This window comes from Desmodus rotundus, chromosome 8 (assembly GCF_022682495.2).
Source record: "Desmodus rotundus isolate HL8 chromosome 8, HLdesRot8A.1, whole genome shotgun sequence".
NCBI classification, from domain to species: Eukaryota; Metazoa; Chordata; class Mammalia; order Chiroptera; family Phyllostomidae; genus Desmodus; species Desmodus rotundus.
Window position 1 is genome coordinate 94,413,425 of NC_071394.1, and position 13,482 is coordinate 94,426,906.

The 13,482-nt window shown below is 50.1% G+C and overlaps 1 protein-coding gene across 1 annotated transcript in view; it reads right to left on the minus strand.

Annotated features, from left to right (window-relative positions):
* LHFPL4 (LHFPL tetraspan subfamily member 4) overlaps positions 1-13,482 on the minus strand; it is a 30,450-nt gene continuing 16,968 nt past the window's right edge. Inside the window, exons 3-4 of the mRNA XM_053930337.2 lie at positions 6,401-6,637; positions 1-3,691 (exon numbers count right to left, since the gene is read on the minus strand). Coding sequence (XP_053786312.1) covers positions 3,591-3,691; positions 6,401-6,637 — 338 coding nt within the window. The 3' untranslated portion in view covers positions 1-3,590. The remainder of the gene's footprint in view (positions 3,692-6,400; positions 6,638-13,482) is intronic.

The window sequence follows — 13,482 nt, forward strand, 5'->3', positions numbered from 1 at the left end:
TGGGTGATATAAAGTGTTTGTTTATTTGAACATCATTCCACCTGTACTGAAGCTCAAATCCAGCAGCAGCAGAAGGGGTCTGGACCGAAATAAGTGTTACCAAATTGGACAATGAACAGTGAGGACACATTCAGACAGAACTTACTAATGGGGTGTAGACGACACCGAGCTATCCTAACATCACACAGCACAGGCCTTCTGTGGTCTGCTGGTCAGAGCTCTGGGAAGGATTGTGGCTCCCTTGTTCCCTTCTCAGGAAACTGCAATCCCACCCAAAGCCCTGAGCCAGGCAGGGGCCTGCGGAAGTTTCTTGTGCTGGGAACATCCCAGCTTCTCCAAAGAGAGGGTCTCCCTTTCTCAGTCCACACTGGAAACTGGAGACGGGGGATTCCTCTGGGTCCAAGCAGGAATCTCAAAAGAAAGCAAGGAATTTCCCCCCACAGCCTTGTCTATAAGCTCCCAACATCTTGGATTTTCCAGGCATGAAAAGGATCTTGATTCTATTCATGGTCCTCACACCCCCAGGAAAACAGTGTTTTCCTCCATGGGTACTGGTCTCCAAAGAGGAAAGTTTTCACATCCCAGGGACCCAGAAGGACTTGACCAACCAGTGCTCTAAACCACGTCTAAGACGTGGCCATTTTGGTCTATCCTGCGAGAGTCCCCAGACCAGGGCAGAGAAAGCTGGGGAGTGCCCGACCCCTCTGACCCGGTCACAGTCAGGGCAGGAGTACCTCGGAGACCCGCTCAAAGCTCAGCTTTCGGGACCAAGAGAACAAGACATCTCTTCTGTCTCCTCCCAAAGGCGGAGCCTACATCCCAATGCCTGCCTGGGGTAAGGGCATTCCACAAATGTCCCCTGGCCATTATGGCTTCCTTGCCCCAGGAGCCATCTGGGCCACACTTAGGCTTTCCCTGGGGCCCCTGGCTGGAGCATCTGTTATCTGCTCTGTTCCCACCTTTGCAGAAGCCTCAGGGACAGAGCAATGGTTTGGTACCCACTCTAATTTCTTACCCTTCCCTATGTTATCCTGGTGTTCCTTCAGCCCGCACAACCCTGCTTTTCTAACCAAATTCTTCACCAGGGCAGCAGGTGGCTTAGTAGACTGCCTCAAAGGGAATTAATCTCCCTCTTCTCTACCACTCACCCACTCCAGTGGTGCTCACCCACTCAGCAATCATCTGGGCTATTCCCCAGATGTGAAGGTGTTAGCTACCTGGGCCCCTGTCCTTGGCCTCTGAGGAGGTAGGTTCTAACTTCTCCATGAGACACAGGGGTCTGGTGGCCCCTTGGGCGGTCCCCTCACACAGTGCCCAGAGCAGCTGCTCCCCCATTCCTCAGCGTCCTGTTGCCTTCATCCTCCTCCTCTCCTTCCCCCTCCATTTCTCCCCGCATTCCCACTCCCACAGCCCTTCTCTCCATCTGCCTCCTTCCCTAGCCCTAATCCTTCTTCCATCTTTCCAGTCCCCTCTCCTCCCCATGCCAGATTCTCTGTCCCTCGGAGTCCCCTCTCTATTCACTCTTCCTCTCTCCATTTCTGTGCCTCTCTGGACCCCCCACCTCCTTGCTCTGTCTCTGCCTCTCCAGCTCCCTCTCTCCTGTCTCTTCTACTCTTTCTCCCTCCTCTACCTTCTTCCCATTCCTGATCATTTGCTTCAATCCCTCCCTCGAAGCCTTCCAACACTGGGCTTTGGTTTGGATCTGCCTCAGACTCCCTCCCTCCCACAAGGCTCCCCGCCCCCTCTTCTTTCACCTGGGACCCTGGTGTCCAGCCCCACCCGCTGGGGAAGGTGCCAGCAGGGGGACTGCAGTGCAGGGTTTGGTGAGGGGGGCCCAGTGCTGCGTAGAGCATGGAGGAAGGTCTTTGCCCAGAAAGAGAGAGTGAGAAGGGTTGCGGGGCACGGGTCAGGACTTGGGAAGCTCCAGTTTCCTGAATCCTACCAGGACCCAGCATCCAATCCCAGTTAGGGGCCAGATGGGGGACTAGGGCATGGGATTTCTAGAGTCTGTCTTGGAAGCCCTCCCTCTCAGGTTCAAGTCCAATGGAAATGAACACAAGGTTGGCAAATACATGGCACTCACTGCTTTTCTCCCCTTCTTTGGCTGAGGCCAACATAACAAAATGGTGGGGCCTCACGCTCCTCTCCAGTGGGCCTGGCAGCCAGAACCCGCAGACAGAAGCAGGCACACTGGAGGAGGCCACCTGCCTCCTGCACTAAGGCCTGAAAGGGGCTGTCCGCACCCCTGGCCAGATGGCTCTACTGCCAGGTCCACGCGGCAGCGGCAGCAAGGGGACTCCAGAAACACCTGGAAGTCTCCCGTATTCGCTCCCAGCCAAGTGGGAAGGAGCTGCTCCCCACAGTGGGAGGAGAGGGGGAGAGGTGACTCCCCACATACTTACATAGGCACACACGCTCACACACACGCACACACACTCATGCCTCGGCTCCAAGCATTGCGCTTTGGGCTGCAAATCCTGGCCATATCCCAAGGCGAGAGGTGGGCAAGGAGGAGGAAGAGGTGGGGACAGGGTTACAAGGCCTGGGGATGGGGACAGGGGGTACCCTGTTCAGAGGTGACCTGCAAGTTCAAGTTATGCAGAAAAGTATCAAAGAGGCAAGATAGTCTCTGCCCTTAGCAAATGCCAGGGTCAGGCGGCATGAGAAGGGGCAGAGGAGTGATATCTCCCCTAATGTCCCACTGTTAGGCCCCCTCTCCAACCTCCAACCCTAACAACAGGGCCAAGGAGTCTGTGCCGTACAAAACAGGCTGGGGTCAAGGGTCCAGTCAGTGGCAAGACATCCCAGCAGAGAGGCCAGGCAAGCCCCCGCTGTCCAGAGTCCAAGTGTCTCCTCCAGTTGCCTCAGAGCCTGGCTGTCTTTTCTCAGACTCTGGCCTGACCAGGGCATCAGTTGACAGGGAGACCCTGTGCTTTCTCCCTCGGTGCAGCTCAGGCTCCTTTGGGAGAGCTGGGAGCACCCTGGAGCTGGGGCAGAGCAGCCCTGGTAAGGCCTGGAGCTCTGCAAAGATGTGATGGAACCATTACAGACAAAGAAAAAAAGGAAAGAAGGAAGGAAGGGAGGGAGGAAGGGAGGGAGGGAGGGGGGAAGGAGAAAAGAAAGGAAGAAAAGGAAAGGAAAGAGGAGGAAAGCGTTTGGTAGCCCTGGGTCAGTGTCTTGAGTAAGTTTCTGTGGGAGGAGGGACCAGGAGAGGCAAGGATACAGCCAGGCAGCAGTTCCCAGACTGAGAGAGCCTGGGGCACTGGAATCACAGTGCCTCCTTCTCCTGGAGACTGAAGAGCCCCCAGGCCAGGCAGGGAGAGGGGAGGAGACCCCAAGGGATGTCCAGCTCCCTTAGGTCAGTTGAGGGAGGGGCACATTCAGGCCCTCCTAGGGTCTTCAGGGCCTCTCCCCTCCTCCAGGCCACACCCAGCCCCAACATCTCTTCAAAGTCTGGAGCTGGCAGGTGGGTAGCAGGTGAGAAGTCAGTCCGAGATTGGGATCCTCCCTCCTAGCTTGAATGGAGGGTGAGAGGGCAAGAGATGGAACACGCAGAGGGCAGGTCAATTCCTGGGCTGTGGTCCTGGCCTTCAGGGTCCCTGTGAGTGAGCAACAGGGCAGGGAAGGACTCCCCAGCTGGAGACATCACCCCCTGGCCGCAACACGGAGCTTACTGTAGAACTCACAAAATCTAAAAGAGAGAGAGAGAGAGAGAGAGAGAGAGAATTGGAGAAAGTCAGAGACCACCAGGGCATTGGAGTTCCCCTTGGCCCATCCTCAGGGCGAAGCCGGGCAGAGGGGTGAGCTACACAGGTTCTGAAATCCCACCCAGGCCTCTGACCGTCTGGACAGCCTTGAGCAGGCCACTGGAACTTACTGAGTCCCAACTTCCTTGTCTGCAAGCCAGACAGAACAACCTCATTCACAAGGTAATTCTGAGGGGCAGGGAGACATAAAGAATGCCAGTCAAGGACTCTTCACAGTGTTTGACACATATTACATAATGGAAATTACAGCAATTTATTCTATTTTTTACTTCTGTACCAGAGGTCTTTGGCTTAGAACTGAACTCACTCATCTTGAGCTCTTAGTGAGGGATGGAGATCCCCGGACGCTGATGTCACTTTTAACACCGAGATATTAGGGCTCTTGGGGAGGGAGGAGAGGATCCCCAGTGGGGCTACCTCAAGCCAGTCACATCCCCAACCAAACGCCTTTAAAGGGTAGATGGCTTAGACATGCACTTCTAAATTCTGCCACCAGAGGGCAGGCCTTGACTTCACACCAGGACCACAGAAACCACAGGGGATTTGGGTGTCGAGGCGCCGAAGGCTCAGAATTTAGGTGAGCAGCTAGCAGCCCAGTAAGGCCTGAGCAGGCAGTGAGGACGAGCTTGGCCTTTGGACACGGACCTGGGCTCACATTCGGGCTCCACCACTTAGGTGACTTTGGGCAAGTGACTGAATCTCTCCAGACCGCGACCTTCTCATCTGTAAAATGGTGACCAGGACGCCTGCCTGATGCAGAGTCGCGAGGAGTGGCCGCCTCTACTGAGCAGTCACCACATGCCCGTTTACAGAGATAATATTTCTTTCTTCCTCACAGGACAACTCCATAAGGTACTACATTCTCACCGCACTCATTTTGTGGAGTGCAGGAAACAGGCTTAAGGAGGTGGCCACTTCTTAGCTCAGCGTGCTTCCAACAGAGGCAGTCTGCCTTCGCAGTCCAAGGGTTCCACCACAATACTAAGTACCTTCTGCCAAATGAGACAGTCATCACTACCATGTTCTCTATTTTATAGACGGGAAACTCCAAGAGATAAACATAATTAATGGAAAGTGCTAAATATAGACCCAGCTCATGCTAATAGCTCAAGGAAGTGTGTGACCATGAAAACGATTGTTTCTTGTGGCAGAGAACACACACCTAGACAGACAGGGGTCTGTCCATTGATGCCATGCAGTGTCTTCCCTTGCTCAGGGGTCAGGGTGGGCCCCTGGGTCAGAAGACCGACCCTCCTGTGGAGAGCAACCGGGCACTATCATTTCAATGGTGTGTGCAGTTGCACTTCTGGAGAGACACCAAGAAGATACTTGTATATGAAATGACAGAGACAAAGATGTTCATTGTAGCATTGCCAGTAATAGTAAAAGCCTGGAAACCTCATTAATAGCCCCTAAAAGGAGAACGATAAGGAAGTTCCTTTATTTTATGCAATGCTAAGCACTGGATTAGAAAGGCAAGATGGTTTTACATGAAATGGTAAAGAGAGGTCTTTATCACGTGCTCCAGAGTGCAGCGCAAAAAGCGATCTGAGGAGGGGTTTGTTTAGGATGACACCTGTCTTATGTCATAGTAGCACTTACCGCTACTCTGTTTTGTGAAGAGGCAGATGGATTTGAGGATGCGCAGATAAGCATCTGACAACAGTGGTAACCCCTGAGGCCTTACGTGTAAGTTTTCTTTGTTGTATTTGAATGTTACTTGATACATACAATATATAATATGGGCAATATACTATATATAAAGCACAGTTCAAGAACTGCAAGTCTACCAATAATTTGTACACACCTACCTGTCTGCCATCTCCTGCTCCTGGCTTCCCCCATCCATTCCAAACACATATAACCACCTTTGCTTTTAAAAAAACAGTATTACCCTAAATATATGTATGTTTAAACTATACATATAAAATATATATATGTTCAAACTATACATTGCTAAACTAAACAAACCAAGTGATGCTTGGTTTTTGAGCTCAGTAAAAATCTCACTGTGTTGGCCCTGGCTGGGTGGCTCAGTTGGTTAGAGCATCTTTCCCGTATGCCAAGGTTGTGGGTTTGATCCCATACAGAAAACATACGAGAATCAACGAATGAATGCATAAGTAAGGGGAACAACAGATTGGCTTTTCTCTCGCTCTCTCTAAAATCAATCAATAAATAAACCTCACTGTGTCATCTTCTGGCACCTGACCTGCCTCCCCTCCCCCCAGTCCCAATAGTGTGTTTTCAGCGTGTAGCCATTCTGTTTCTATAACTGAAGTTGATTCATTTTCGGTTATGAACTACTCCGTGATGCGAATATATCACCATTTAGTTATCCATCCTCCTCCTGTCGATGGCCATTAGGGTTGTTTTTAGTTGTCTAATTTCAAACCGCTGCTGCCAAGAGCATTCTCGCACGTTTCTCATGGGTTCATACTCACAGGTGGGTTTGCTGGGTCACAGGCACGCAGATGTTCGGCTCTTGGGGATAATGTCAAATTGCTTTCTAGGTGGTCGTACTTTTGGTACCATTCCCAACTTCTGCCTCACTGTTGACTTAGAAATTGCCCTGCCGGGAAGGCGCAGGTCCGACCCGCGCCTCCGCCCACGAGAAGCCGAAGCGCACTTACCTTTGTTGTCCTGCTTGAGCTCTTCCTGCAGCAGATCTGTTTGCCGGTTGCCCAGCACGAAGGCGAGGAAGGAGAGGATGAGGGCGTTGAGGATGCCGATGATGGCCAGGATGTACGCCCAGCGCACCGAACAGTCCCCCAGGGAGTACTTCCCGGTCTTGGCCCCGCACATGTCCCGGATCGTCTCGGCGTCCCAGCCGTCGGGGAAGATCATGCAGCCCAGCACTAGGCACAGAGCTGAGGGGGGCGCGAGGCCCAGTCCCACCGCGGTCAGGAAGGAAGAGAGAAGGGGATGATTACTTCCCAGAGCCCGAGGACCCCCAGGAACCTTCCTCACTCCGCTCATCAACCCAAGATCTCGTTAACCGGTCCCTGTGGGTTCCAGAAACTCCAGGGCCTGGCATGACCTACCGCCTGGGAGAGCAGAAACTTTCCAGAACCACAATGCCCTCTCGCGCCCCCACCAAATCAAGTCCTCTTCCAGGAAGCCTTCCGGAAATGTGAGAAAATAGCAAACCACGGTCACCCCCATAGTTCCCTTGAGCATCTTGGCCATATTTACTCTCTCGCATCCTCATCACTATTTAGATCGTTCATTCAACAAATATTTATTGAGCGTATTGAGCGCCATTTTTCTTCCCATTAAGATGCTGGAAATGCATTCTCATTCACACAGTTGAGTACTGTGCTCAGAGAATAGACTGGGGTGAGATCTATAGGGTTTGACGCTGGTTCTGTTAATTATTATTATCAAAACTAGTCATACTGATTAAAATAATACTTTAATAATACTTATTAAAATAAATAAGGAAATAATTGGGGAGGAGAGGGCTTGCTTTCAGATGAGGGGAGAAGGGGCAAGGCCAAAAAGAGCATTTTAGTCCAAACGGGCCCCTGCTTATTCCCTCTTTGGCACCTACTCCCTCTGGGTTTAGTGACCCACTTTGGTAAATTTCTGGGGCTCTTCCCAGTTTTCAGCGTAGTGGGTGGGACTCAAATGCGAGCCAATCAGCACATTGCATTACTCTGATAACTGATTGGCTCACAGAAGGGGGCACACAGCCCACAGGACCAATCAGAACCAACCAGGCTCCTAGGCCCGGTGGCTGTGACCTCTGCTCTTCCCCTTGCAGTGTTGGCGGCCACCTGGCCTGTGACTGCGGTTTGATGATGCCCTCTTATGCCTGATGGTCCCGCCAGCGACTGTGTTACTGTGTTGAGACCAGAAGGTCCTACACCAGCCCGCTGGGTGTTTAACCTGGGTATTAAGTGACAGGGATGACAAAGTGGGGGCGGGAGGGTCAGTTCTGCCCACTGTCCGTGAGGCCCATCTAGTTCCCAGGATAAGGAGGGGACCTTCAGCTTTGCCACCTTCCTCCCTAGGTCCCAGGCTCCTGCCTGACAGCGAGGTGAGGACCCCTCTCTCTCTCCCTTCCTCGTTTGGCTTCCTGTGGCCTCACTCGCCCTCCGTGCGACAGATCGTGTCCCCGCTCCCCCTAGGTTGTGTTCCGCGTGCCGCTGCAGGGTCCAACACAGCACTGTGACCGCACACGCACGCTCTAGCTGGGCTGCCTCCTCCCTGCGCTGCTGGCCTCCTTCAACAGGACGCTCAGCTGCAGTGGAGGACCTGGCCACCTGAGGGCTGGGGAAAGCGTTCCTGCACAGGGAATGGCAAATGCAAAAAGGCCTGGAGCGAGAATGAGATGGGCGAGTTAAAGGACTCAACAAGTTAGAAAATGCCCCTTAGACACCCAAATGGAGAGGGAGGCTGGGGTGGGGATGGGTGATCAGTGCTGTAGGTGCAATCTGGGAGCTGTGAGCACGCAAACCGCTGGGGCTGGACATTACGGCACTGAAGAGAAGGTTCAGGACTAAGCCCTGGGATCCTCTAGCAATTACTCGGCGGGAAAAGAGGAGGAGCCTATGAAGAAAGCTTGACCCATCCATCTCCTAAAATAACCCTGACAATTTGCAAAGCCCTCCAGGCCCCTATTGGAGAGGGGAGGAGGAAAAAAACGTCAGGGTGAGGCGGGGCGGGGGCGAGGATGAGAGAGAAGGAGCGGACTCCCCGCAGCCCTTCACACGCGAGGGTGGGTGCGCTCCCGCACATCCACCCTATCCCTCTCCACCGCCAAGCAGGAGGCAGGAAAGAGGAAAGATCCTGGTTGGAGGGCAAACCCAGCCAGCCCCCCCACCCCCCCCACGCCTCCTCTCCCGCCCTCCCCTCAGGGTGCAGTGTTTCCTCTCCCGCGGGGAGCGTTCCGCGTCCCGATAGAAACCGACTCAGCACCCAGAGCTCCCCGCCGCGCCGCCGCAGCGGGTCGGAGAGAACCCTGTGCAACCCTGCGCAACCCTGCGCCCCTCTCTCAGTGAGGTTTTTTTCCCTTGGCTCTGCGCCTGCACGTCCTCTCTGTCTCTCTCCCTAGGCCTCACCACTTACGTGTCTCTGTGTGTCTGTCTCCCTTCCTCTCGTTGCGGGTTTCCATTCCTTTCTTTCTCCACCCCTCTCACGTTTCTCTCTGCACCTGTCTCTTCACATCCCCGTCTCCCGTCTCTCCTCTCTCAGGCTAGTCTGTATGGTGGGCAAGTCTGTGTCGACCCTCGCTCTTTCCCTCTTCTGTTTAGATCTCTTAGCGTTTAACATTTATTCAACACCCCAGCTCTCTTCTCTTCCTTCTCTGTGTCTATCCCTTGGCCCTTTCCTTTCCCTGGCTCTCCCTTTGCTCATTTCACGTATAAATTCTGAGTGCCAGGCAGGGTGCGCTGTGCAGGGTGCTGGGGACACTGGCAGGCATGGTTTCTGGTGTAGGGAGCAGAGGTGTGTGGGGAGGGATAAAATCAAGTCCACACACAGTGCTTGGAAGAAAACAGACTAGGGGCTGAGAGCCGGAATACCAGGCAGTGACCAAGAGGCTCAACCACCGGGTGGTGAAATGACTAGAGGGAGGCAGCCTTCCCCACCCCCATTTGCTGGCTGAGGAAGGTCAGGCTGAGTTCTTTGTGGAGTCCAAGTTCAAGTCTCATTTGAAAATAGTCCGCTGGCTGAAGAACTGGCTGCTTCAAGCAAGGCACAGGTACAAACGCAGGGTGCAGCATGGGGTAGCGGCTCTCACCTGCGCCATTTCTGATGCTCGGCCTGATAATTCTGCGTGGTGGGGTCCGTCCTGTGTGTTGCGGGATGTTGAGCATCATCCCTGGGCTCTACCCACCACGTGGCAGTGGCACCAGCACTCCCAGTCATAATAAAAAAATGTCTCCAGACATCGCCAAATGTCCCCTGGGGGACAGAACTGTCCACGGTTGGGAACCACTGGTACAGGGGAAGGGGCCCTCGGTTGGGGCACGTCTATCGAGTTACAGCCCACTGACTTTCCCTGCTCCAAGAAGCCAGGAGGTGTGACAGAATTGAGATTAATAATATTACTATTGTCAGTAATGTGGTTAGAATGGTAGCAAATAACATTGAGTGCTGAACTATGTGCCAGGGGTCTAAGCTCCCAACAGTCATGATTTCATTTAACCTTGTAACAAAATCTGTGAGGTGGGAAAATTACTGTTTTCTCTTCACAGATGAGGATACTGAGGCTCAGAAGGACCAAGTTATCACATCCAATGTCACACGGTTAGGAAGTGGTGGGATCTGCATTCAGATTGAGGCAGGCCTTTCCTTAATGTTTTTCTTTGAATGGATTCATTTTTTTAAAGTAAAGGCATTTACTTACAAAGTAAGATTTACACTATCAAGGAAAAGGAACCAAGAATATTTGCCATAAGTAGAAAGAAACTATTTATAAACTATTTATGTAAATATAAGTATAACGAAACCAAAACAATGTTCTTAGATTCTAGCTGCACACTTTGCCTGCCAAATGCTCTGAGCCTGAGGGCTGCTCCCTCATTTAAAGTCTTCTCAGCCTGTGTGAAAGGAGTTAAAGACACACGAGCACCAAACTGAGTCTCTTTCCTCGAAGTTATGGAACACGGGCCACCTTGCACTCCCTCGGCAGGAGTCTCTGTAGTGTGCAGCTACAGGCTAAATCAGTTCGCCTCTCTGGGCCTCGGTTTTTGTCACCTGTAAAGTGGAAGTCATGACATCTGCCCTGTTCCTTCCACAGAGCTTTTGTGAGAATCAAATGACGTGGAAGAGGACGGGCAGGTTATTAACGGTAACGTGGAGGCAGGTCATGACAACTCTTGGCCGAGTGGAAAAAAAAAAAAACTGAACAAAAGAGAGGAGTCTTTTTCCAGAAATAAAAGACATGTTAACAGTGACTGCTGAGGGTAGAAGATAAGCTGGATTTTTACATATAACCATGACATAAACCAATAGTTTACTACAATAGCTGTTTAATCCCCTCTTTCTTACTATTAGAGCCCCAATTTTTAGCTGAGAACTTGCCTACTGAAAATAAAGACCATGCCCTGGCTGGGTGGCTCAGTTGGTTGGAGCATTGTCCCATACAGCTGGAGGTTTGATTCCTGGTCAGGGCACATACCCAGGTTGCAGGTTCGGTCCCCAGTTGGGATGCATGTAGGAGGCAACCATCAATGTTTCTCACATTTATGTATCTCTCTTCCTTCCTCTCTCTCTAAAATAAATAAACATATTTAAATTTTTTAACCCTTAAAAAAAAGAAAATAAAGGCCACATTTTCAAGTCTTATTTGCAGGTGGATAACTAGGCCGCAAGACTAAGTAAAAATGCCTTCAGATGTGTTATGTATCTGTTTTGTGTTACAAACGGATTTATAAGGATGCTAGAGTGTGTTCTTTGCTGTCCTTTTCTTCATTCATTTCTCTATCTTGCTGACGGAATGCAGATGTGATGGGTAGGGCCCTAGCAGCCATCATCAACAATGAGGACAAGGCTATATAATCCAGGAGTGGTGGAGCAGAGCTCTGGAAGGAGCTACCTACCATCTCTGGACTTCCTAACTCTTGGGCACTGGTTTTACAAAAGAGACTAGAACTGAGAGTAATTAAATCACCATTATTTGGGGTTTTCCTACGGCATACAACCAAGCCCAGTCCTAACTGATATGTTTTTCCTTCTGAATTTTGGTATCATGTGTATGCTTTAGGAAAAAATTTTTAACTGTGTGTCCTTGGGCAACTCACTTCACCATTCAGAACCTCAGTTTTGTCATCAAAGGAGTGGTGATATCAAGGCTAGAGGCAGACTGGGTGGTCACCATCGTCCCTAATGGCGATAGGCCTCACTGTACGGTATGAAGGTACCACAGGGGGAGAACTAACGGTGGTATCCATAGAAGTCATAAATGCACTTATTCCTGACTCAGAAATGCACCTATGGCTAAACTTGTGCGTGTACCCAAAGGATGTGTACAGGGTGCTTACTGAGCCCCCTTTTTTATAACAAAAAACTGAAATGTCTATTAAGAGGAAATGTTAAATAAAGCATGATGTATACATACCATGGAATACTACATAGCCATTAAAACAAATGGAGAACAACTGTATGTGTCATCATGGAAAATCTTCTAATATATAATGTCATTTAAAAATCAAGGACAGAATCGTCTCCATAGTGTGATCCCATCTATGGTTTTTAAAATGTACGTACATACGTACAAACGTGCACTGCCCCATTTAGAAAGAATGGTAGCTCTATAAGGGCTGCCACAGGAGCTTCCTGAGACATAATGTCTACTGAAGACAGCAGTCATAATTTTTACCAAATCAACATGTAGCCAGTGTTTTCCATATGCCCAGCACGGTTCTGCTTTATGTGTATGAAATGATGGTTTTCCCCATTTGGAAGGATACAGAAGCCTGGAAGGAAGGAAGGAGGGGGCACTTACTCTTCATTCTATACCCTCCTGTACTGTTGAAAGTGTTTAATATCTACGTGTATTACTTTTATAATAAAATGATTTTATCATGTCCAATCCTTTTCCACCTATGTCAGGTCATGAAACGCTCTTAAACTTTATTTTTTTTTTAAGATTTTATTTATTTCTTTTTAGAGAGAGGGGAAGGGAGGGAGAAAAACAACAATGTGCAAGGGAAACAGAGATTGGCTCCCTCTCACATGTCCTCACATGTCCTCAAAATGGGGTGCGTACCTGCCCACACCCCAGGCACACACCTTGGAATCAAACAGGCAACCCTTCGGTCTGCTAGAAAACGCCCAACCAACTGAGCTACACCAATCAGCATGCTCTTAAGCTTTTAAGAATTAAGAAATGCAAGGAGAGTTAAAAGGGAGGATAATACTTGAGTTTGGGGAATAAAATTAGGATGAGACTAAGAAGTGGTAAAGAATTAGAGAAAATATATACACAGGTGGTGTGTTTTTTTATTTGTTTGTTTTGTTTTCTGAAGCTGTGCTATAAATGTTCCTTGAGATAAATTTTTTAAGGATTTTTATTTATTTATTTTTAGAGAGAGGGAACAGGAGGGAGAAAGAGGGAGTGAAACATAGATCAGTTGCCTCTTTCAAGCCCCCAACTGAGGATCTAGCCCACAACCCAGGCACGTGCCAAGACTGACAATCGAACTGGCAACCATTTGGTTCACAGGCATCACTCAATTCACTGAGCCACACCAGCCAGGGCAGTCTTTTTTAAAAATATATTTTATTGATTATGCTACTACAGTTGTCCCAATTTTTTCTTGTTTGCCTCTCTCTACCGGGTATGCCCCATTCCCTCCAGCAATCCCCCTCCCTGCACCCCTTAGTTCATGTCCATGGGTCATGCATATAAGTTCTTTGGCTACTCCATTTTCTATACTGCTCTTAACATACCCCTGTCTATTCTGTACCTACCAATTTGTACTTCTTAATCCCTGCACTCTGCATCTGACAGATTGCTTATCTCCATTTTGTTTAGTTCTTTTTCTGGAGCTTTGTTCTGTTCTTTCTTTTGGGCCATATTTCTTTGTCTACCCATTTTGGCAGCTTCCCTGTGTTTGTTTCTATGTACTAGGTAGAGCTGCTTTGATTTCCTGTGTTAGTAGCATGACCTATTCTAGAAAAGCGCATTGGCAAGTTGAATGGGGCCGAGCCTTAGATAATCGCCAGGACAGGGCAACCCTTGTGAACCAGGCTGATGGAGTCT